Consider the following 25,510-nt stretch of genomic DNA (forward strand, 5'->3'; position numbering starts at 1 on the left):
TGGTCTGGGTAGAAACAGCTTACCATGTAGTTATCATGCAAGATGAGATAAGCAGATGCAATTTCTAAGAAGTAATATAAGGCTTTGTTATTTTCTCCCAACGCCAGAAAATGGTGGGCCAGAGGCAAGATGACAATCTCTAGGATTTCTTCACACTGGCAAGATTCCAGAGGGATAATGTCTTCATCAGATGTCTTCATTTTTGTTAACACGTCGTCAAAGAAATTCAATATCTTTTCTCTTATTTTGTCAGGACTGTCCATATGCAGAAATAAATAATAGTAACTTACACAGTATCACTTTTGATATTAAAATATCTTTAGGCCAGGCGCGGTGGCTCATGCCTGTAATTCCAGCACTTTGGGAGGCCGAGGCGGGTGGAACACCTGAGATCAGGAGTTCAAGACCAGCCTGGCCAACCTGGTGAAACCCCATCTCTACTAAAAATACAAAAATTAGGCTGGGCGCAGTGGCTCACGCCTGTAATCCCAGCACTTTGGGAGGCCAAGGCAAGCGGATCACGAGGTCAGGAGATCAAGACCATCCTGGCCAACATGGTGAAATCCCATCTCTACTAAAAATACAAAAAATTAGCCGGGCGTGGTGGCAGGCACCTGTAGTCCCAGCTACTCAGGAGGCTGAAGCAGGAGAATCACTTGAACCCGGGAGGTGGAGGTTGCAGTGAGCTGAGGTTGTAGCACTGCACTCCAGCCTGGGCGACAGAGCAAGACTCTGTCTCAAAATAAAATAAAATATCTTTAAAAACAAAAGAGCAGGATAATAAAACCTAGTGTGGATACTACTGACTAAATTCACCATGCATACACCCCGAAGTTTCCCACTTGTATCTAAGAGGTCAAACGTACTGGCCAGACAAATGATTCTAATAGTGTTTTGAATTTAATGACAATTGTTTATGCTCTACTTCCTAAACAATGATATATGCCTCTACCTGGGATTTTCAGGAAATAATGCGGATGTCTCAGGAATCTCTGATTTGGACAGGATAAGATCTTCTTGAGCTAGAAAATAAACAAATGAGTTGTATGGGTCATTGAAATGTTCTCTGTAGTGGAGATATCTGCTGTCTACCCGAGACTTTTGTTCCCTTTATGGAATTGTTGCTGCCCAGCCAGAAACCACAATGCCCAGTCACCATTGCATCTTAGGTGAAGCCACATCATGAGTTCTCACAATAGAATTAGATCAGAAGTAATATATGTCACCTCTAGGCTGAGATGGTTAAGTGTCTTCTCTGCCTTCTCTTTCCACAAGAAAGCAAATAATTCTAAGAACCTGAAGGATAGCGAACCCACAAGTTGGGAGGAGCCTGGGTCCCTTTGCATGCAAAGCCTTTGGTTAATACTTGCATTGGATTATATCACGAGGTGGAAATAAATTATCACTCTCTTGTGTTAAGCCACAGAAATGTTGAGATTTGTGATAGCTAATACCATTATCCTAAGTAATTTATTCTGCAATAAAAACTATGAATTAAGCCTGAAGAAAGTGACGTCAGTTTCCAATGGAGAAATATAGATAATGAAATGAAATACCCCAAAAGGTTAACTGAAGGGCAGAGAATCTTAAATTAAAAACCTCAGTCTAGGCCGGGCGCGGTGGCTCACGCCTGTAATCCCAGCACTTTGGGAGGCCGAGGCGGGCGGATCACAAAGTCAGGAGATCGAGACCACGGTGAAACCCCGTCTCTACTAAAAATACAAAAAATTAGCCGGGCACGGTGGCGAGCGCCTGTAGTCCCAGCTACTTAGGAGGCTGAGGCAGGAGAATGGCATGAACCCGGGAGGCGGAGTTTGCAGTGAGCCGAGATCGCGCCACTGCACTCCAGCCTGGGCGACAGAGCGAGACTCCGTCTCAAAAAAAAAAAAAAAAAAAAAAAAAAAAAAAAAAAAAAACCTCAGTCTAAGCATACTTGAATAGTTTAGAAAATTCCATAATGATCTTAAAACAGAAAACAAATGAGGCTTGTCTAGTCCAGTCATTTCTCCCTTCAGGCAGAAGAAAGAATCCCAGAGAGGGGAAGGAACTCGTCTCATATAACTGTTAGTGGTGGATGTAGGACTAGAACTTAGGTTTTCTGGCTCCTAGGCTAATGCATCACTCCATACATCTTATAGATACAGTTTGAACATATAAGAAGTTATCACCTTCTTCTGAAAGCCCCTCTGTGCCCTTGCCCCCATAGGTAAGTACCCCATAGATAAGTACCCCAACTCCTGTGTGCCCATCAACCCTGTGCAGACCTGTATCATAATCCTTATTGCACTGCATAGAGATCAATTTGGCCACCTCTTCTCCTAGATTACTATTTATTGATTCCTTAGTGACTAGCAGCTGAATATATTGAATTATGACCCTGTCCCCCTAGTTCTCTAAAACTGCTCTTGTTAAAGTTACCTGTGGCCACCATGTTGTCAAATCCAAAGGCTACATCTTTGTCTGCACTTGATTACCTCTCAGCAGCATTTAATACAAGCGACCACTCTCTCTTTTCACTCATTCTTTTAGCACACATTGCTTTGTGTGTTATAAGGGAATTGGTTGCCCACTTAATTGGCTTCTGTTCTTCTACCAACATTCTAAATGTTGGTAAACCTCAGTTTGGTCCTGGGCTCCATTCTCCATTCACAATTTCTCCCTAGGCAGTTTCATCTGCCCATGACTTTTAATTACATTCATATGCTAATGGATTTCCATTTTATATATCTAAGCCTTGACATCTACTTTAACTACAGACCCATATATTCAAACACTACCTTGGCAACTGCCACTTGAATGTGTAATAGGTATTTCAAAATTAACATGATTCAAACAGAAACTCTTTAATCTCTCCTCCAGAAACTTATACCCACTTACAACTTTTCCTATCTTAGTAAGCATCACTGCCATATATCCATTTTCTCAAGGCAAAAACCTGCACAAGATCCTTGATTATTTTCTTTCTCTTACCCCCATCCCTACTCAGTCCATCAGAAAGTCCCATTGACCATACCCAAAAACATATCTGAATTCATCGTGTTCTGTCCATCTTCAGTACAGCACCATCCCAGTCCACCACCAAAATTTTACCTGGACAACTGTAAAAAACTAATCTCCCTTCTATTCCTATCCTTTTCAGTCTTTTTCTGTAGAGAAGGCAGTACCATTTAAAAAGTATGATTCAGATCTCTGTGGCAGGAACTGCCGGTTTCCCATCTCTTATCTCCATTGTCCCTTTTCTCATTAGTAATAGAATTCAATGTTATTCAGGACAGCGAAATTCTTCAGCTTCCCTTGCAACTGGATATAGTCATGTGACTAGGTTCTGATCAATGGGATGTAAGAGGAAATACTGGGTAGGACTTTTAGAAGATCCTTTAAAAGGGAGGGGACATCCTTTCATGTTTTGGCTTCTTTCTCCTTCTGGCATTAAATGTGCTGGCTGGAGCCTCAGCAGCTGTTTTGGACCAAGGTCCGTGATGATCATGAAGCCTCCATACTAGTCCCAGTGATGAGGCAAGCCTTTTACATGAGAAATACATAAATATAATACATTTGATAATAAATAAATTTAAGCCACATTAGCTAGGTCCTTATTATATGCAGCCAATACTCATTCTAACTGATATATTTCCAATGTGTTCCAATTCACATAGACTGAAATTTAGACTATTTATCAAAGTCTACAAGGCCCCTTGAAGATTTTATTGCTTAATCTCTTCATTATCTGTCAGCTGCCATTAAAATTCAAAGTTATGAGAATAGACATGTCTATCATTAATAATAAAATAAAAATTAATAATAAATGTCTATCATTTTTCACTACTATGGTCCAAATATCTAGGTCACTTCCTGGCACAGGGTAGATGCTTAATAAATGTTTGTTGCATACATGCACATTTGTTGAAAATAAGTCAATTAGTAAAATGAAAATGCTATTCTTCCTTCAACACTTTATGTTTAAAATTGTAATGGTGGCCAGGCACAGTGGCTCATCCCTATAATCCCAACACTTCAACACTTTGGGAGGCTGAGGTGGGAGGATCATTTGAGTCCAGAAGTTTGAGACCAGCTTGGGCAATATGGCAAGACCTGTCTACAAAAAGAACAAAAGAAGAAGAAGAAAAAATTAGCGGCATGTGGTGTTATGTGCCTGTAGTCCCACCTACTTGGGAGTCTGAGGTTGGAGGATGGCTTAAGCCTGGAAGTTTGAGACTGCAGTAAGCCCAGATCATGCCACTACATTCCAGCCTGGGCAACAGAGCAAGACTCTGTCTCAAATAAATAAATAAATAAATTGTAATGGTGATAGAATGGAATGCGAAGATTGGATAGATAAAGCAAACAGAGTCAGGGCGTACAAAGTATGCTCTTTGTCATTATGTCATTTATTGCTTGGGTGAATCATATTATTATTACTATTTTTTTTTGGATGGAGTTTCACTCTGTTGCCTAGTCTGGAGGGCAGTGGTGCGATCTTGGCTCACTGCAACCTCTGCCCCCTGAGTTCAAGTGATTCTCGTGCCTCAGTCTCCCTAGTAGCTGAGATTACAGGGCCGCACCACCACGCCTGGCTAATTTTATATTTTCTTTTCTTTTCTTTTCTTTTCTTTTCTTTTTTATTGAGATGGAATCTCATTCTGTCACCCAGGCTGGACTGCAGTGGCACGATATCAGCTCACTACAACTTCCGCCTCCCAGGTTCAAGTGATTCTCCTGCCTCAGCCTCTCAAGTAGCTGGGACTACAGGTGTGTGCCACCATGCCTGGCTAATTTTTTGTATTTTTAGTGGAGATGGGGTTTCACCGTATTAGCTAGGATGGTCTCGATCTCCTGACCTCGTGATCCCCCCACCTCGGCCTCCCAAAGTGCTGCGATTACAGGCATGAGCCACTGTGCCCAACCAGAATCACATTATTTTTGATTCTCATTTTTTTATTTACAAAGGAGATGCTATATTAAGAGTTTCCTACTACAAGGAGAATCTGTAAAAATCAAAAGAAAAAAGATACAAAATGCCTGTAAGTTCTCAAAAGAAAAGAGAAAAGCAAAGATATCACCTGCCCACCTTATGGTTTCAAATAACTAAAAATAAGACTTTAGGTTCAAGATGTCAGACTACCTCTTGGGTTTATCTTCTATCTCCCCGAGTTCAGGACATTTAGCTAACTAAGTGAGAATAAAATGATTTTTTTTTTTTTTTTTTTGAGGCAGGGCCTTGCTCTGTTGCTCAGGCTGGAGTGCAGTGGCACGATCATAGCTTGCTGCAGCCTCAACCTCCCTGGCTCAAGGGATCTTCCCACCTCACCCTGCTGAGTAGCTGGGGCTACAGGCGCCTGCCACCACACCCAGCTAATTTTTTGTATTTTTTTGTGGAGTGGGGGTTTCATCAGGCTTCTCAGGCTGGTCTTGAACTCTGGAGCTCAAGCAATCCACCTGTCTCAGCCTCTCAAAATGCTGAGATTACAGGTGAGCCACTGGGCTTGGTAAGAATAAAATGATCTCTGAAAGTACAAATTCCACATGTATAGGATGGAAGGGCCACGCTCCTGTCTTAGGGTCACTTAGCTACCCGTCTGCCTAGAATAGTCTTCCTCAGCCACTCACACAGCAAAATCCCTCACTTCCTCTGTCTTTACATGAATCTTGCTCTGCAGTGAAGGCACCCAAATGACTCTGCGCTCCTTATCTTCCTTGTCCTACCCAACATTCTTTTCTGTTTCCTCCATGGGATTTATCACTTATACTATACGCTTTCTTGCTTTCTTTTTTTTTTTTTTTTTTTTTTTTTTTAAGAGTTGGGGTCTTGCTCTGTCACCCAGGCTGGCGTATAGTAGGGTGAACATGGCTTACTGCAGTCTCAAACTTTCGGCCTCAAGCAATACTATTGAGTAGCTGGGACTACAGGCACAAGCCATCACACCTGGCTAATTTTTTTTGAAGAGATGGGGTCTTGCTCTCCTGCCCAGGCTGGTCTTGAACCCTTGGCCTCAAGCCTCCAAAGCCACTGGGATTATAGGCATGAGCCATTGCACCCAGAAATTTACTTCTTTATTACGTTTTTGTTCTCCACTGTCTACTTTCCCCCAACAGAATGCTGTTTTGTTCACTGATGCAAAACACTGATGCTGTTTTGTTCAGATGCCTAGAACAGTAAGCAGTGCCTGGCACATAGTAGGAACCCAATAAATAATTGTGGAATGAGTAAATGAAATGCTGAATGAAAGTTCAACATATCTGTAGAAGATAAAGGAGTGAGAAGAGTAGTCATTGATGAAATAGTTGGAAGAAGCTGAAGGGAATGCCCAGGAGGGTAAACCATTGGAATGAATCAAAACTTAGAAAATAACAGTTCTTAAGAAGGACATGAGGACCAAAAGAGAATTGAAAGGGAACCAGCTACCAGTTTCCTCCCTATCTGATTCACACATAATGCAGTGGCCCTGAATCTCCTCCAGTTATGTCTTTTTTTTTCCCTTTTGGGGAGAGCAGTGGCCATGATCATGGCTCACTGCATCCTTGAACTCCTGGGCTCAAGAGATCCTCCCACCTCAACTTCCTGAGAAACTGGAACTATAGATGTGCGCAACCATGCCTGGCTAATTTTCTTATTTTTAATTTTTTGTAGAAACAGAGTCTCAGTTTGTTGTCCAGGCTGGTCTTGAACTCCTGGCTTCAAGTGATCCTTCCACCCCAGCTTCCCAAAGTGCTGGGATTACAAGCGTGAGCCACCACACTTGGTCCCAATTACGTCCTTGACTGGTATTGCCTAAAGGTTATACTCCACACTTTGGGAGATTCAGGAATAATGGATAGACAGAGTATCTATCTGTCTAGGATAGATGGAAGCAGGATGTTTTAAGGAAGACATTGCAAAAAAAAAAGTCTCCTAGTAACTCTAGGAAAAATAAACATTTGTTAAGAAATCTATTCACAGTATATTACTTGGTTTGTAATGGACAACATTTACATAGTCTTAATAATGTAAACACTTCACTGACTTATCTAATGCCAGTTATACGACAATATAGGGGAGAGGGGCCGAGGAGTGGTGTAACAGAGTTAAATCCTCATCTGCCATAGCCAGAAAACAGATGTCAGAATTTGATTTTTTAAAAAATCAATAAAAGCAATATTAATATACCATTTAGTATATGGAGGTAACGACTAGAAAGAGTAGCTAAATTAAAAATGTTTGCCCCTGCCGGGCGCGGTGGCTCAAGCCTGTAATCCCAGCACTTTGGGAGGCCGAGACGGGTGGATCACAAGGTCAGGAGATCGAGACCATCCTGGCTAACATGGTGAAATCCCGTCTCTACTAAAAAAATACAAAAAACTAGCCGGGCGAGGTGGCAGGCGCCTGTAGTCCCAGCTACTCGGGAGGCTGAGGCAGGAGAATGGCATAAACCCAGGAGGCGGAGCTTGTAGTGAGCTGAGATCTGGCCACTGCACCCCAGCCTGGGCGACAGAGGGAGACTCCGTCTCAAAACAAACAAACAAACAAAAAATGTTTGCCCCTGACTGGAACTACTGAAGGTGTGTGCGACAGTGGGCCATGGGATTACTGTTTTAGGATACAACATTTAGGGAATTTACAAAGTCTCTACAGTTTGTCTAGTCGATAGCCTTCTGAACGGGTGAAAAATTCTGATAGGAGAAATAGTAGAGCTTTGGCCTCACTCAGGTGGAGGTGCTGATGGAAGGGCTACCAGCAGACATTATTCAGAGACATTTGGTCACATATGCTCCAGAACTGAACTGCCAGTTGATTGGAAAATCTGCAAATAACTGAAATTGTTTGCTTTGATGACAACAGTCAGCCTGCTACAGGCCAGCTGCTCAAACTGACCTGTCTTCTAGCTGTCAGTGTATTTTAGCTTATTTTATCCCCCCAAATAAAACATCAATCTACCAAAAAATACATCTATGTATATGTATGTGCGTGTATGTGTGTGTGTATGTGTATGACTCACTGACCCCATACAGTCGAATATTCTTCTTTTCCCTTTCCCTCATCTCTTTCCATCATTTCATCTCCTACTGATACTTTCATTGGTTCTTTGAGTAGGGCCCTGTGTGGGATCCTTCACTAAAGCTTCCTTAATTCAGGCAGCACATCTTCTCAGTGCTCCACAGTCTGCCTCCCTTACCCCTGTCTCATTCTAGCAGTCCACACCCAAGGGTCTTCTCACCCTCCCAAGGGCACTCTGGGAAGAACTTAAAATGGTTCCAGTCCTGCTCTTTCTCCCAGGTGGGTTTTATCTGATCCATGAGAAACCCTCACACATCCTTTCCCACAGTCTGGGATGGCAGCTTGATCCCAATGCAGCCACAGGCCATTTCAGCCTTCTTAGGCAGGAGGCAGGCCCCAGGGTTCTATGTCCTCTGACTCTAAGGAAGACACCTCGCTAGGCTTGAGGTGATGAAGTAAACAACCCACTTGAGGAGGGCACACAGCACCTCATCAGTTCTCACCAAAGAGAGCTCTTCACAAATCCTGGCCCTCTACACACTCTTCCTCATTTCTGTGTCTTACATCTGGGCAAAGGATCCAAGATTATAATTGATTCTCAGCTATTTCCTTGGTAAATTCTGTATATCCACTGCCTAGGTTTGAATTGCAGCATTCATTGTATCTTGGTGCTCTGGCACAAATTTCAATTTCAACATCATGTTACACACATACCATTTTTGTGATGATAATAATGATATTACCAATTTTGTAAAAATATAACAGATGAGAGAGAATTTAATACATACTAGTAATAGAACTAAACTCAGGTAGGTGTACATTCCCCTGACATCTTCCTTGCCCCGGTGAGGGTGAGACTACTGCTGAAGTCTTATCCTCTTCATTTTTTTTTTTTTTTTTTTTTTTTGTTTTTTTGAGACGGAGTCTTGCTCTGTCGCCCAGGCTGGAGTGCAGTGGCCGGATCTCAGCTCACTGCAAGCTCCGCCTCCCAGGTTTACACCATTCTCCTGCCTCAGCCTCCCGTGTAGCTGGGACTACAGGCGCCCGCCACCTCGCCCAGCTAGTTTTTTGTATTTTTTTAGTAGAGACGGGGTTTCACCATGTTAGCCAGGATGGTCTCGATCTCCTGAATTCGTGATCCGCCCGTCTTGGCCTCTCAAAGTGCTGGGATTACAGGCTTGAGCCACCGTGCCCGGCCCTGTTATCCTCTTTGTACTCAAGTTTTCAGAGGACTAGAAATCTTCATAGTCCAGATCTTAAAGCTCTGAACTTACAGCCTGATTCCTGCCTTCCAAAAAGGGAGATGGACTAGTGTGAGTGCAGTTTCAACAACATGCTTGTCCCACTGTGCAAAGCTGCAAGTTTCTCACTCTCTTGATTTCTACTTCATGCTGTGTCTATGAACTTCCTGTCTTCTGGCAAGTATTACCTAAAAGTCCAACCCCACATTTGGGGGAGCTCAGGTATAATGAGCAGAGGATGAACTTAGGAATTAGACTGATGGCAGATTGAATAAAGCCTGTCACTCATTCTGTGGTATTGGGTAAGTTACTTAAGCTTCCAGAACCACAATTTAAAAAATCTACACAATGAAAATAACCCTCATCAACCTTAAAAGGTTAATACGAGGATCCACTGAGAATGCACATGAAATAGAGAACGAATGAGAAAAAAAATTTTATTTTGCACCTGCTATGTGCTAGGCACTTTAGATACATTTCTTCCTGATTTTTAATATCCTTATAATATAGGAGTCCTCTACTTGTAGCCTCTGATTTCCCAACCAGATTTAGCCATAATCACCAAGGTCCTCTGACTAGGGTAGACAGCCCGTTAGGAGCTACCTGGCCACCATGAATGGGGGCTAGAATTGGTATTATAGCTTTATGTCTGACACCCATCATGCCCGCAGTGACTGAGTCTTTGGGTCCTTACATCCCTCAAATCTTCTGCTATGTTTTCTCAGATCACATAGCTGATTGGTGTTATTGGTTTGTAACTTTTTAAATTTGCTTCTCAGATGGTCTTGAATTCCTGCCCTGAAACCAAGCTCTCTTTTCTGGAGCCCTGACCTGCTTAGCCCTGGCTAATTCTCTTTCAATCATATTCTTGTCCCACTGGAACCTGTTTCAAACTAGACCAACAAAGCAATAATATTCTTATCTGCCAAGAAACACCGGGTCATCATGTCAGCTTGTACCCCCCTTTGGATTCCATCCTTTGGTGTGAATTAAGTGGGATATTTTAGTTTAAGTTCTGGTCACACCCCATTTTGCCAGAGCCCCTATCCCCAAATCATCCCTGACAGTTATAGTGAGATTGGTTCACTAGACTCAATACAGGTACATTCCCTTACTCTTCTCTTCACCATTGGCCTAGGCTGCTGAAGTCTCATCATTCTTTGTGCCCAAGCCGCTTATGGGACTTGAAGCCCTCAAGGTCCACACCCACTCCTTCTAGATCTTAGTCTCTAGATTTCCCAAGAACAGTTAGGATAATTTAAAAATGAGGTAGGTTACTTCCAAATCCATGAGACGTAGCCATCTTTTTAATGGCATCCATGTCTAAAGTGTTGAGCCGAATATTCACTGTGAAGTGATGATAGGGAATGAAGTCCTTGCTTCGGCAGTGGTCACACCTGTGGGCATCTTCTTCCAAAAAGCGGGCACATTTCAAGTGCATGGCTTTTCTCTGGTCCTTGAGCCACAGCTCGTAGGCTGTTTTCTGCATCATAGGGCTACAGAATCGAATCCTGTGGCACTCGATCACCTCATTCTCCAGTTCACGAAGCTCTTCCTCTTCACCGTGATCTGGAGAGAGCAAAAAGGGTTTTTTCAGCCAGGCAGTGGGCAACAGATCAGCCCCTTCTACCTAACACAGGTCAATTATTTGATCTAGATGGGTCCTTAAGAGGAAGCTGAGTCACTCCAGGTGCTACTCACCCATCCCTTCACTGGGCTTCAGAGACAAGGAGCGATAGTGCACCTCAAATGAGGTATCGTTCTGTTTCAGGGCATTTTGAAGCTCCTTGCCATTCCGGAAACAATGAAAAATGTTAGATTCCACTAGGGTTGCCAGGGCCTTGATCATCATCTTCATATTCCAACAGGGGAGAATCTCAAACAACAACTCGGTGGTGAAGGTCAGGCCAATGATGGCAGCACATCTCACCAGCATTTGGTGGGAAAGGCTCATGCTATCCAGCTGGATCAGAGAGATTTCTGCAGGTAGAAGATCACACAGTAGAAAACTAGTTATTTGTCTTTATCAAATATGCTGTATTTGATATAACCATCCTGCTCTACAGTTCTTGTTGAAAGAAACTCAGTCAAGCTAAGTCAAAAGAAGTATTTGTTTAGTACCTAATTTGTGGATAGCACTTGTGCTGAGAGTACTAAAGATGCAGCCTTATGGCCTGGAAAGACACATGGCACAATGACCTGACAAAATTAAGATCGATTTCATGGTGTTCTGATTTTGTGCTAAAGTGTGACAAGCGTGTGTGAGGAGAGGAGAGGACATTGTAATCACTATTGTCAGAAGGAGCAGGCCCTGCCATTCCTGTGCTTTGTTGACTTCCTCAGCTGGTCCTTCTGTATCTTCTTCTCTGGCTCCCCTTTCTGCTGGAAATTTTTCTCTCAATCTGCCCTGGAAATTTATGTCTTTTCATGACATACATTATCATCTCTGTGTCATGACCAATTGTCAGAAAGTTCACAGCTCCTATACCAACGTTTCATCTAAGCTTGAATATCGTAGCTCACATGGCTTTCTGGACATTTTGACCAGGATGTCCTTCTGTTAGGGACAAAATTAGAACTTCTCAACTTGCCCAAAAAACACCGTAGAAACTAAGCAAGTCTTTTTTTTTTTTTTTCCATCTCGCTCTTGTTGCCCAAGCTGGAGTGCAATGGCGCGATCTCGGCTCACTGCAACCTCTGCCTCCCTGGTTCAAGCAATTCTCCTGCCTCAGCCTCCCAAGTAGCTGGGATTACATGCATGCGCCACCATGCCAGGCTAATTTTTTTTGTATTTTTAGTAGAGACGGGGTTTCTCCATGTTGGTCAGGCTGGTCTCTCGAACTCCTGACCTCAAGTGATCCGCCCGCCTCAGCCTCTCAAAGTGCTGGGATTACAGGAGTGAGCCACCGCACCTGGCCAATAATATGTCTTTCATATAAACTCTTGTTTGTCCTTTATTTCTCATAAAAGTGGATGGCAGGAAGTATCTCAGTATTAGATTTCCTCCCTCATTATTTGGTTTCTGTTTAATTGAAAATGTACAATATTTCATTCTTTTATGCAGATCCCAGAATATACACAGGTGGAAAGATGGCTCTTAATTAGGAAAAAAGCCAGGCCTACCCTGGAGCCTTCTCCCTGCTTCAAGCAGTACAGAGCAAACACACAAACAACCTGTGTTGCTGTTTTTCTTTTTCGTTTTAAAAACAGACATCCTAGAGAAAACCAAAGTGAAGTTTAGGGACTAGAAAATAAATACCAGGTCAGATTTTCTTTTCTGTCTTTTCTTTTCTTTTTCTTTTGAGATGGAGTCTCACTCTGTCACCCAGGCTGGAGTGCAGTGGCTCACTGCAACCTCCGCCTCCCGGGGTCAAGCAGTTCTCCTGCCTCAGCTTCCCAAGTAGCTGGGATTATAGGCGTGTGCCTGGCTAATTTGTTTGTATTTTTAGTAGAGACGGGGTTTCACCATGTTGGCCAGGCTGGTCTCGAACTCCTGACCTTGTGATCTGCCCGCCTCAGCCTCCCAAAGTCCTGGGATTACAGGCGTGAGCCACCGCGCCTGGTCAGATTTTCTTACCTTTTAATGATGTTGGAGGTGACAGGTTTTTCAGTCTGACACCACTTGCGAGGTGACAGACTTCACTTTCCTCATCGCTTTGGAGAGTAACCATGTTTAACCTCTCTATTGGCTTAATGAAATACTCTACAGGGGTATAAAAGGGAAGAAAAGTTGAGTCATTAGTCTGTCTTATAAGGTCTGATTTTCCAATGAACTTTGAGATGAATCTCATGTGAGGAAGAGTGTGTGGAGATGTATATTGGCTCACCAAATATTCTGGAAACCTTTTTTTTGTTTTGTTTTGTTTTTTGTTTTTTTGAGACAGAGTCTCTCACTGTCGCCCAGGCTGGAGTGCAGTGGCCCGATCTTGGCTCACTGCAACCTCTGCCTCCTAGGTTCAAGAGATTCTCCTGCCTCAGCCTCCCAAGTAGCTGGGATTACAGCCGCCCACCACCATGCCTGGCTAATTTTTGTAGACATGGGGTTTCACCATGTTGGCCAGGCTGGTCTCAAACTCCTGACCTCAAGTGATCCGCCTGCCTCGGCCTCCCAAAGTACTGGGATTACAGGTATGAGCCACACTGCACGAGGCCGCTGGAAACCTTGTTCTAAGTAAAACTGATTAATGAAAATCTAGATGTACTCAAAAATGTTTTGTCTCCCTCTGTCAACCCTGCCCAACCAAAGGAACTGGCACTATTGATGTCTTCCATAGGATATAAGGCTTTACAAACATTTGATTCACAGTCAGATTATCAGAATGTATTACAGTATACAGAAACATGTATTTGTATGTATACATTTACATACCCACACTCAGATACAAACACATTCTGTGAGGCACTGTACTCTAATTAGGACATGGCTACATCAGAAAGAGATATTTTAATTGGTGAAGTTTGAATAGTAAATGTGCCTAGTAATTTGGTTTCCTAGTACTCCAAAATGCATTATTTTTCTGTCCCTTGAGCCATTCATGCAGTCCTTGATAGCTGCAAGACTATGCTAGGTGAGGTGGAAATAGGAAGGTGAATAAAACCAAGTTCCTTATTTCCTAGAGCTCTAAGTCATGTATGCAAAGAGCTGGACTGCCAGGCAGTACATGAGTGCCGTGTGACTGGACACAAACAGTAAGCACCAGAGTTCACATCAATGCAGGACATATGTATTAAGGACTTTCTGTGCATCATATCCAGTGAAGGCTATAAACGTGAATAACACATGCTTCCGGCCCTCAAGGGGCTTAGAAATCTATGGAGACAGATATATAAGTAACCAATTATAACACCAGGATGAGTGACTTAAGAGCTAAAGAGCAAAGAGTAGCATGTTGTGGGAACAGAAAATAACAATTAAATCAGACTTGGTGGATTCAGAAAGACTTGATAGAGGAGGAAGTACTTTGATTGATCCTTGAAGGATGAAGAGATATTGTAAGCAGAAAGTGGAGGAGAGGCCAATGCAAAGGCATGGGAACCTCAGAGTACTTAGTGAGTTAGGGGAATGGAGTGGCCCAGCGTGGCCAAAGTGCAGGGGCTGGAATGCTGAAGTGCTATGTGGGGGACGTGGAGACGTGTTCAGAGAGCTAGTTTGGGAGCACAGCATGGAGGGCATTAAACACCATAATATGAAGACTGGACCTTATAGACAAGAGGGAAAGATCACAGATTTCTGAAGAGGAGATACTAGTAATCCAACCAGTCATATTTAGGAAGGTAGCACTGGAAGCAGCATATGGAAAAGGCGCGAGACCAGGACAGGGAAGACTATGTAAGGAGTTATAATAATGGAATGTCAAGAAGTGAGGATGCATAGAACCAGGTAAGTGGTTCAGCAAGGAGAAAGCAAATACTAAAGACATGGAGGAAATGGGGCCTAAGCAAGACAGTGATAGAAGTGACAGAGACATGGAGTACAGAAGGAGGGGTGGTTGAGGAGGGAGGATAATGCATGAAGTTTTAGATTTATTAAGTTTAAAGGAATCTGTGGAATAGTTCAGTGGGCAATTGGAAATATGGGTGTGGAACTAAGGGTGAGGTTAGGGTTCGACACACACACGAAGGCTGAGAAATAGATGAGTAAATGAAAACAACTGGGGAAAGAGTTGTTTCTAATTCTGGCAAGCTAGCAAAAGGAGAGGGTTAAGGATAGAACTTGAAGAATGTCCCAAGAGGAGTAGACCCAGGGAGAGAGCCAAGAAGCATCTGATGACTAGTCAGAGAGGGGAACAGGAGGAGTGTGGGGTCAGGGAAGCCAAGAGAGGATAGCATACCAAAAAGGGGGCCGTGTGTGTGTGTGTGTGTGTGTGGGTATGTGTATGTATTGGGAGTAGGAGAGTGGGGCTCAAGGGTATGATGTGGTCCCTGCTCTTTTATGCTTATTTCCCCTTTCAGGACCTCGCACTGACACAACCATTTTTTCCATCACTCAGCCAGTATTAACTGATTGCCTCTAGGTGCTAGGAATTTTCCTAGGATTGGGGATTCAGGAGAGCACAAGACTCCCTGGCTCATGAAGCTCACATTCTAATGGGAGACAAACATTAAACAATAGATAAATACATTAATAGGATAATCTCATAATGTAATTCAATTGTGTGAAATAAATAAAAGGGTGATACACAGAATGTACTCTTTACTCAGGTTCGCCTGTTGTCAGCCTTTGCCCCATTTACTATATCCTAGGTTCCTTCTAGGTGTACGTATTTTTCTGAAGCATTTGAATATAAGTCACACACATCACACCCTATACTCCCAAATACTTAACTCTGTATTTTCTAAAAATATTGACACTCTTTGTTTGTTTTGTTTTTTTGAGACAGGGTCTCACTCCTATTGCCCAGACTGGAGTGGAGAGGCGTGATCATAGCTTGCTGCAGCCTCAACCTCCCTGGCTCAAGCAATCCTCCCACCTTAGCCTCCCAGGTAGCTGGGACTACAGGCGTGCAACACCACACCCTGCTAATTTTTGTATTTTTAGTAGAGATGGGTTTTTGTCATGTTGTCCAGGAAGGTCTCAAACTCCTGGGCTCAAGCGATCTGGCCACCTCAGGCTCCCAAAGAACTGGGATTACAGGTGTGGGCCACTGCACCTGGCCAACACTCTCTTATATAACTAGAGTATAGTTATCACCTTCAAGAAACTTAACATTGGTCAGGCTCAGTGGCTCACGCCTGTAATCCCAGCACTTTGGGAGGCCGAGGCGGGTGGATCACAAGTTCAGGAGTTCAAGACCAGCCTGGCCAAGGTGGTGAAACCCGGTCTCTACCAAAAATGCAAAAAAAAAAAATTAGCCAGGTGTGGTGGCAGTTGCCTGTAATCCCAGATACTCGGGAGGCTGAGACAGAGAATTGTTTGAACCCAGGAGGCGGAGGCTGCAGTGAGCCAAGATCGTGCCATTGCACTCCGGTCTGGGCGACAGAGTGTCTCAAAAAAAAAAAAAAAAAAGAAATTTAACATTGATACAATACTTTAGTCTACTGTCCGTATCCCAATTTTGTGAATTGACCAAAAAATATCCTTTAACATTCTCTTTTCTTCCAGTATAGGATACAGTCCAGGATTATGTATCATATTTATTTTTTTAGTTGAACTGAAATTCAGCTAACATGCAATTAATTATTTTAAAGTATACAATTCAGCGGCCTGTAGTGCATTCACAACATTGTGTAACCAGAATCTCTCCTTAATTTCAATTTTTAAAAATTAAAACACAAAAGACACTAAAGGGTTTTAAATAGAGAAGACACCTGATTATGTTTTAAAAAGCTCATAACAGGGCCAGGCACAGTGGCTCACACCTGTAATCCCAGCACTTTGGGAGGCCGAGGCAGGTGGATCATTTGAGGTCAGGAGTTCAAGACCAGCCTGGCCAACGTGGCAAAACTCTGTCTCTACTGAAAATACGAAAATTAGCTGGGCAGTAGTGGTGCATGCCTGTAATCCCAGCTACTCGGGAGGCTGAGACAGGAGAATTGCTTGAGTCCAGGAGACGGAGATTGCAGTGAGCTGAGATCGCTCCACTGCACTCCAGCCTGGACAACAGAGTGAGACTCTGTCTCAAAAAAAAAAAGCTCATAACAGATACTACATAAATATTTATTGAACAAATAAACAAAGTAAACAAATGTATAAAATTCAGAAATAATATTTACTCCGCAGTATTTATATTTACATATCACTTTCCTTTAATCCATTGACATCTTAATATTATTATAATGGAATTATTTAGTCTAAAATAATGATCATAGCAGTCATTACTGATATAATGATCCATTATCATCTTTAAAACTAATTTGGCCAGAGAAAATCTTCTCTATTTTTGCATCACAATCATTCAGAAAAAAAAAAAAATTGATCTTTCCTTAAAAAGCAAGCTTATGTTTCTTGCTCCTTAAAAAAAAAAAGTTGGAACTTTGCCCTGTTCTCTCAGACAACCATCTGTCTCATTTCTCCTACAGATGTGCCCTCGGGGGCCACATGGTCCTGTAGTCATACTATTGAACAAGAAGTGAGAGGCAGGCCGGGCGCGGTGGCTCACGCCTGTAATCCCAGCACTTTGGGAGGCCGAGACGGGCGGATCACGAGGTCAGGAGATCGAGACCATCCTGGCGAACACGGTGAAACCCCGTCTCTACTAAAAAATACAAAAAACTAGCCGGGCGAGGCGGCGGGCGCCTGTAGTCCCAGCTACTCGGGAGGCTGAGGCAGGAGAATGGCGTAAACCCGGGGGGCGGAGCTTGCAGTGAGCTGAGATCCGGCTACTGCACTCCAGCCCGGGCGACAGAGCCAGACTCCGTCTCAAAAAAAAAAAAAAAAAAAAAAAAAAAGAAGTGAGAGGCAACAGATGCAGCACAGACTGAAACATGGATAGGGACATCTGAGCATCATTCATTCACCCAGGAGGCAGGGGTTTTTAGGAAGCAAGAGGAATCTTTTTTGTGAAATGTCCCTCATTGTCACCTTTAGGTGGTGATTTTCTATCCTGCTACATAGAGACAGCAGCACCATAAGTCCTTTATTGCACCATATTCACCTCGACATGACACTGATCTCACATCTATATTCTTGTCTTTAAATTCAGTCGCAGAGGAATAAGTTTTGACCCTCTAGGTTTAGTAATATTAATACACGTTGTGCTTATCGCTGTTAAATCATCTTATCACTTAATTTGAGTCACAAAAAAATGAAGAGGCTTCCGATTCCAGGAAGAGAGAGTTGGTATGCGTTTCCCTATTCCTCCTGCTGAATATAATTAAAACCCCTAGACATTATGTGTAAAACAAACAGAAGATGACACTGAAGGTGGAGAGAAGTCAGACCAGCTAGGGACCTTAGGATCCAAGGAAAAACGTGGCAGTGGGTCCCACGGCAGGGCTTTCTTTTTGCCTCACATGTCCGAGACTTAGAGCTGAAGAGTCTAGCAACTCAGAAACACCAAGGGAGTGCAAAGAAAAAAAGTCCCACTTAAAGCCTGTTCTATTTAGCCTTAATTCTCTACTTTCCAACTTGTATTCTCTGGCCCCCACCCTTCTCCCTGCAATAAAATTATTTTCCTAAAAATTCCAACTGGCCTCCTTCATGCCATCACTTCACATTTCATCCCCGTGTATATCTGTGTAGCACGGGATCTTTGTTGATAACTCACTTCATACTAGAAATTTTGCCTCTGGCAAAAAAGGAAAAGCTTTTTGAAAATAACATCAAAGTGGCCCTTCAGTTCTGGGCCTTAAGATTTGTCAGTGTCCTTTCATTTCTACTATAGTTACTTTTTTTTTTTTTTTTTTTTTGGGACAGAGTCTCACTCTGTTGCCCAGGCTGGAGTGCAGTGGTGCAATCTCAGCTCACTGCAACCTCCACCTCCCAGGCTCAAGAGATTCTCCTGCCTCAGCCTCCTGAGTAGCTGAGATTACAGGCGCCCACCACCACACCTGGCTAATTTTTGTATTTTTAGTACAGATGGGGTTTCACCATGTTGGCCAGGCTGGTCTTGAACTCCTGACCTCAAGTGATCTGCCCGCCTCGGGCTCCAAAAGTGCTGAGATTTAGGCGTGAGCTGCCGTGCCCAGCCATGGTTATACAATCTTTAGCCAAGTCCAGTGAGTCCCAGGCAATGTTAAGTTCTCTTACAATCTGGAATATCAGATCCAATAATTCCTGGCTCCCCAGAACCCTCTGACTCTACAGGAAGCAGCCTGTGGAATAGCCCATTTTTGCTACCTTCTCTGAATGAAAACTTAAGTTAGGCAGAACAGAGTAAGAAAGAACCATCACTGCAGGACTTACTGAACAGGTTATTCCAGGTCCTATTTGTCTTTTCCTCAGACTCCGTTTGTTGGAAAACGAGTACCTTGTGATGTTCCAAGTTTTTAAGCAATTCTTCACAGTAAAATGGAATCCCACAGCTTCCCTCCACCAGGTACCTGTAGTGAAAACAAGGCAATCTGTTTACATTGAAGATACATCTTTTAGGAAGGAAAAACATTTAAGTCTTCTCAATCACTTGAAAATAATTTCTTTTTTTTTTTTTTTTTTTTTTTTTTTTGAGACGGAGTCTTGCTCTGTAGCCCGGGCTGGAGTGCAGTGACTGGATCTCAGCTCACTGCAAGCTCCGCCTCCCGGGTTTGCGCCATTCTCCTGCCTCAGCCTCCGGAGTAGCTGGGACTACAGGCGCCCACCACCTCGCCCGGCTAGTGTTTTTTTTTTTGTATTTTTAGTAGAGACGGGGTTTCACCGTGTTAGCCAGGATGGTCTCGATCTCCTGACCTCGTGATCCGCCCGTCTCGGCCTCCCAAAGTGCTGGGATTACAGGCTTGAGCCACCACGCCCGGCCGAAAATAATTTCTTGTCATTCTTCATTTGTTTCTGTTTGTTTTCAATTTTGAGGCATTGCTTTGTTTTTTTATTTCACTTTTGTGTGTATACAATAAGTGTGCACACGCTTTATTTATAGTTTTTAAAACAGACATTGGAAGGATAAACCAAAAACTAATCAAAATGGTTACCTATAGGATAAGGGAGGGAAGCAAGACTAAGGATGTATCTTTTTGGCTTTGGAAAGATATACATGTTCTATACAATTTAAACAGAGAGAAAGAGGGGGAGAGAGAGAGAGAGACAGAGAGAGTGAGGGCCAAATTGGTGCCTGGAGTGATCTTAAACAAGCCTTTGTTCAAGACATCTTTCTTCCAGAAGCACGGCAACCTCACTGCAGATACTAAGATGGGCTGTAAACAGCCAGCTAAAGAAGAAACATTCTATGTTGTTAAGGTGACTGCTGTCAGGACCCCAGGAGAACTGGGCTTGGTGGCTCACGCCTGTAATCCCAGCACTTTGGGAGGCCGAGGAGGGCGGATCACCTGAGGGCGAGAGTTCAAGACCAGCCTGATCAACGTGGATAAACCTCATCTCTACTAAAAATACAAAATTAGCTGGGCGTAGTGGGGCACGCCTGCAATCCCAGCTACTCAGGAGGCTAAGGCAGGAGAATTGCTTGAACTTGGGAGGTGGAGGTTGCGGTGAGCCGAGATTGCGTCATTGCACTCCAGCCTGGGCAACAAGAGTGAAACTAGGTCTAAAAAACAAACAAAAACAAAAAACAAACAAAGAAAAAAACCCAAAGGAAACCCAGGAGAGGAACCACTGAAAAGCTCAGAGAGCACTCACCAGTGAGTCAGCTTTCCGCATCTGCCATAGACAGAGAACACCAATACCAGACCACACCATTGCCAGCCAGGTAAGACCTTGCTTAGTTGCAGGTCATAGTCTTTAACGCTTACCAGTTTGCCTTTCCTGTCACTTGCCCATAACAATGCTCTTCTTCACTGCAAGTTAATGTAAGTATACCCATAGCCCCCATGATGAAAGGGAAACAGAGCCTTTCACTAAGCAAAGTTGGAGAAGGTGTAACAGGGAGACAACATGGAAAAGGTGAGCAACATCCATCCTACCAAGCATCATGAATGGCCCCTTCAAAAGGTGGACCAGACCAAGCACAGTGGCTCACGCCTGTAATCCCAGCATTTTGGGAAGCTGAGATGGGAGGATTGCTTGAGCCCAGGAGTTCAAGATCAGCCTGGGCAACACTGTGAGACCCCATCTCTACAGAAATAAAAAATTTACCAGGGGTACACACCTGTAGTTCTGGCTACTCAGAAAGCTGAGGCAGGAGGATGGCTTGAGCCCAGGAGGTCAAGGCTGCAGTGACCCATGATGGCACCACTACACTCCAGCCTGGGTGACAGAGTGAGACCCTGTCGCAAAAGGAAACAAAAAAAAGAAAAGAAAAATTTTTTTAAAGGTGGGGCCAGGAAAGATACTGAAATAGGCACATCAAAACACATACTAAGAAATCTGATGAAGTCTGGACCGAGGGAATGAATGCAGATGTCAAGAGTTCAGAATAGAAAGAGGTTACTTACAAGTCCAGTTCTTTGGGGATGCAGCTCACATTGAGGTCAAGACAGATCTTGTTGGTGATGTCGTTAGGCTGTACTGCACCAACGGTGATGTAGGTGGTGTTCCTGTTCTTCATTATGGCACTGGCAGCTGCACAGGGAATGTCAACGAAGGGACACAGGGACATAATGATGAAGATAGGAAGAGTCCGGATAAGCTTCTCCATAAATCTCCAGGAGGTCAAATCCACAAACTGGGCCTCATGAATGATAAAAATAATCCATTCCTCTTTCACTGTCTGGAAAAGATACAGAAAGAGAAAGAGAAACACTATAGGATGTCAGGTTTTTTTACATATGTATGGGTATGCATATGTATCCATTGAGTTTCCGGGTTTGCTTATGATGCAGGGAAAGAACTAAGTTCAAGTTTTTCTTTCCAGTAACTTTGTATTATTTTTTGTTCCATTAACTTAGAATTTGTGGCTATTTGGACAGAGCTGGCTGGAATGGACTCTTCGTCAAATCTTTGTGTAAAGATAGTGCAGGCCGGGCGCGGTGGCTCAAGCCTGTAATCCCAGCACTTTGGGAGGCCGAGACGGGCGGATCATGAGGTCAGGAGATCGAGACCATCCTGGCTAACACGGTGAAACCCTGTCTCTACTAAAAAATACAAAAACTAGCCAGGCGAGGTGGCGGGTGCCTGTAGTCCCAGCTACTCGGGAGGCTGAGGCAGGAGAATGGCGTGAACCCAGGAGGTGGAGCTTGCAGTGAGCTGAGATCTCGCCACTGCACTCCAGCCTGGGTGGCAGAGCGAGACTCTGTCTCAAAAAAAAAAAAAAAAGATAGTGCAAATTTGGAGGATAGATGGAGTTTTAGGGGTACCCACAAAAGCCAACTGAAGTGCCCATTACATAAAAATAACTGGTTTGTTAATTATGAGTCATTTTAATCTATTGAACAATAAAATTCTCCTGGGGAAATCTACTTGACATTTATTCAACCAACGTATATTCAGCACATGCTTACTGAGCACCCCCTGGGCTAGGTGTTAAACAAAACTAGTCCTCGCCCTGCTGGCAGCTGATGCTATTCTAGTTTGAAATGTGGTATGTGTTACACTTAAAAAACAGATCATGTGTCCCTTTTCTCACATAGACTACCCTTCCCTAAGTAATCTGAATTATTTATTCACTCATTAAGCATTTATTGTGCGTCTATGAGGGTCAGGTGCTGTTCTAGGTACTGGGAATACAGTCTCAAACAAAATATGGAGCCTATGTTTTAGTGTCAACCACTTATGTAACAGGCTCTGCCTCACCACTGTGTAAGGTGTCACAATGGAGAAAACCCACTCCCCAATCTCACTGCTCCAGACTGCTAATGGCTGCTTTTTGTGTCCCTCTGAGAAGAGACTGAGTTAACCCATTCTTTCTCTTTGTGCTTGACAGTCATTACAAAGTGTTACAACCTGCCTTGTTCACATATACATAAGTCTACTCCTGCAGCCCCATTCTGTCACCAGATACTTAGCCCTTTGCCTAGCCCTGAGAACAGTTTAATGAGGAGGTAAGCACTACATTGTTTTGATTTTGACTGGTATCTTTAAAAAGATGGGGAGATAGAAATGTAAGTTTTAATCTTAGGATAGCCTTGTTAATGAATTATTCATAAATTGAAGAGAACAAAGCAGGAACAAAAGAGCATGAATTCAATAATAAAACATTGGCCTGGTTTCTTCCAATTTAAAATGAGGATTGGGTTCTCTCTAATGTGAAAAAAATGTCAACACTTACATTGTACTTACTATGTTCCAAGTACTGCAGGATACTCTTTACATAATTAACTCATTTAATCCTCACAACATCCACATACAGTGGCACTATTGAATCTATTTACTGAGAAAATTTGGGCACAGAGAGGTTAAGTAACTTGCCCAGGGTCACACAGATAGTTAATGGTCCAAAGACTTGTCAGTACACAATCAAACACAGCTTTGGTAGCAGTTTCCAAACAAGATTCTGCTTCAGTACCAACTGAAAAGTTTTACAACAAAAGTAAACAACTAAATAGATTCCGAGGCCCAATCCACATCCTACTTTTTCAATCTTTAGAGTTAGAACTCACAAATCCATATTTTTAAAGGAGCTTCTTGTAAATACTTGTGATGCAAACAGTCTAAAGCCTGACATTTAGAAACTACTGATATTGTCTTGCCTATGACCCGAAGTGGAGAAGAAGAAAGCTGTATTATAAATGTGATATAATGCCATAAACTTATATCGATCATTTATTATGTACAATTATGAGGCACATTGCTCATCAATAGTGACACAGAAATGTTAAGAGACTCTCTGTTCTTAAGAAGCTCACAGGCTGGGTGCGGTGGCTCACACATGTAATCCCAGCACTTTGGGAGGCTGAGGTGGGGATCACGAGGTCAGGAGTTTGAGAACAGCCTGGCCAATATACTGAAACCCCATTTCTACTAAAAATACAAAAATTAGCTGGGTGTGGTGGTGCGTGCCGGTAGTCCTAGCTAGTTGGGAGGCTGAGGCAGGAGAATCGCTCGAACCTCAGAAGCGGAGGCTGCAGTGAGCTGAGACCGCACCATTGCACTCCAGCCTGGGTGACAGAGCAAGACTAGGTCACAAAAAAAAGGGCTCACGATCTCCTGAGGGAGAGAGAAACAGATATATAAGCAATGAATGGCAATATACCGTAATAGTATAGAATGTATAGTATAACTAGAAATGTGTTCAAAGCCTTACAGAAGCCTGGTGGAAGAAGAGTTAGTCATGTCTAGTGATCTGGGGAAGTTCTCACCAAAGACGTGACATTGAAAGATGAGCACCATTTCTCTAGGTTAAAAAGAAATCTTTTGGCTTTTATCTTGTTACCACTGGGACTTATTTCGAGGGTATAAAGTATGGGTTGGTGTGATTTGCATATACTCTGAGAATTATATGAAGGATGAATTGAAGCAGAGAGGTGTGAAGCACAGAGTTTTTTGGAACTCTATGGAAATAGTCCAGGAAAAGATGATAAGAGCCTGGAACTATGGCAATAGGAAGGGAGGACAAGGAGATTCCAGAGACTCTCTAAGGTAAAAATAGTAGGACTTGGCCGTGAGTAAATGTGGGAATGTGGGTGACAAAGAAGGTAAGGATAACTTTAAATGATACAGAATGGCATAATTTGCTACTAATGAAATCAAGGATCAGGGTCAGGATGAGGAAGAAAGGGCACTATAGTAAAAAAATGAATTTGGCATTAGACACTCAACTCAGCGTGAGTCACTACATCCAAGTGGAATATCTAGAAGGTTCTTAGGAATATGGTTTTAGTGTTTATAAGAGAGGTGGGGACTGAAATATAAATTTGGTGATCCATATATAGCAGACAGTCATGATATTACTGGGAGAGAGAGAGCTAACTCTTGTTGAGTGTTTCTTATGAAAGAGGCACTGTTCTAAGGGTTTCTACATATAATCTAGTCATTTAAACTTACATCTCAGTGAGCTAGGTATTATTATTTTCCTCCATTTGATAGATGATAAAGCAGAAACGTAGAGAGGGTAAGTCACTGCTTGAGGTTGCTCAGGTAGCAAGTGATAGGCCTGGGGGTTCAAATCTCAGTGGTCTGACTACAGAGTCTGCATATGTAACCACTTTGGTACATTATATCTCAACAAAGCATGAAAAAAGGAGGGCTGAGAGAGGCCAGACTCCTAGGAGTGATGTTAAGGGACTCTTTTCAAGGCATCTAAATTCTAAGCAGACCTTTAGCTTGAGGTTTGGAAGGATGGAGGAGAATGAAGTACTTTAGGATAAAGCCTTCATATACTGCAAAAACCTCTTGCCAATGCAGTCAAACCACCTGGCTTCGTGGTGATTTGCCCAGTTTTCTTCCCCCAACTTCTTGACCCACAGATGCTCTTACCTGCTCCAAGATCTTCATAAACAATACTTCCAATTGGTTTTGCTTTTTCAAGGTGCTCATCCTGGAAATCTCCCGAGAAACAGGAAACTGTACAAAGAATTATGAGAATATGAAGCATGGGAAAATAGCAAAGGGAACTACTGGCTGTGCGACTTTGGGCAAAACACTTAACTATTCTGTGTCTTAAAATCCTCATGTGTTAGATAAGTGGTGTCAACCTTTTTGGCCCCAGGGACCAGTTTTGTGGAAAACAGTTTTTCCATGAACTGGGGCAGGGGGGATGATTTTGAGATGATTCAGGTGCATTATATTTATTGTGCACTTTACTTCTATTATTATTACACTGTAATATATGATGAAATAATTATACAACTTACTGTAATGTAGATAGAATCAGTG

The 25,510-nt window shown here is 42.9% G+C and overlaps 1 protein-coding gene across 6 annotated transcripts in view; it reads right to left on the reverse strand.

The window, feature by feature from the left end:
* ADCY10 (adenylate cyclase 10) overlaps positions 1 to 25,510 on the reverse strand; it is a 90,091-nt gene that overhangs the window by 27,893 nt on the left and 36,688 nt on the right. For all 6 annotated transcript variants that reach the window (XM_015125126.3, XM_015125132.3, XM_015125139.3 and 3 more), the window contains 8 exons: positions 25,112 to 25,198; positions 21,193 to 21,467; positions 19,058 to 19,194; positions 12,791 to 12,916; positions 10,915 to 11,193; positions 10,492 to 10,782; positions 953 to 1,022; positions 24 to 255 (listed from right to left, as the gene is read on the reverse strand). In XM_015125126.3, the coding sequence (XP_014980612.2) occupies positions 24 to 255; positions 953 to 1,022; positions 10,492 to 10,782; positions 10,915 to 11,193; positions 12,791 to 12,916; positions 19,058 to 19,194; positions 21,193 to 21,467; positions 25,112 to 25,198 (1,497 nt within the window). The remainder of the gene's footprint in view (positions 1 to 23; positions 256 to 952; positions 1,023 to 10,491; positions 10,783 to 10,914; positions 11,194 to 12,790; positions 12,917 to 19,057; positions 19,195 to 21,192; positions 21,468 to 25,111; positions 25,199 to 25,510) is intronic.

The sequence above is a fragment of the Macaca mulatta genome, chromosome 1 (genome assembly GCF_049350105.2).
Source record: "Macaca mulatta isolate MMU2019108-1 chromosome 1, T2T-MMU8v2.0, whole genome shotgun sequence".
Taxonomy (NCBI): domain Eukaryota; kingdom Metazoa; phylum Chordata; class Mammalia; order Primates; family Cercopithecidae; genus Macaca; species Macaca mulatta.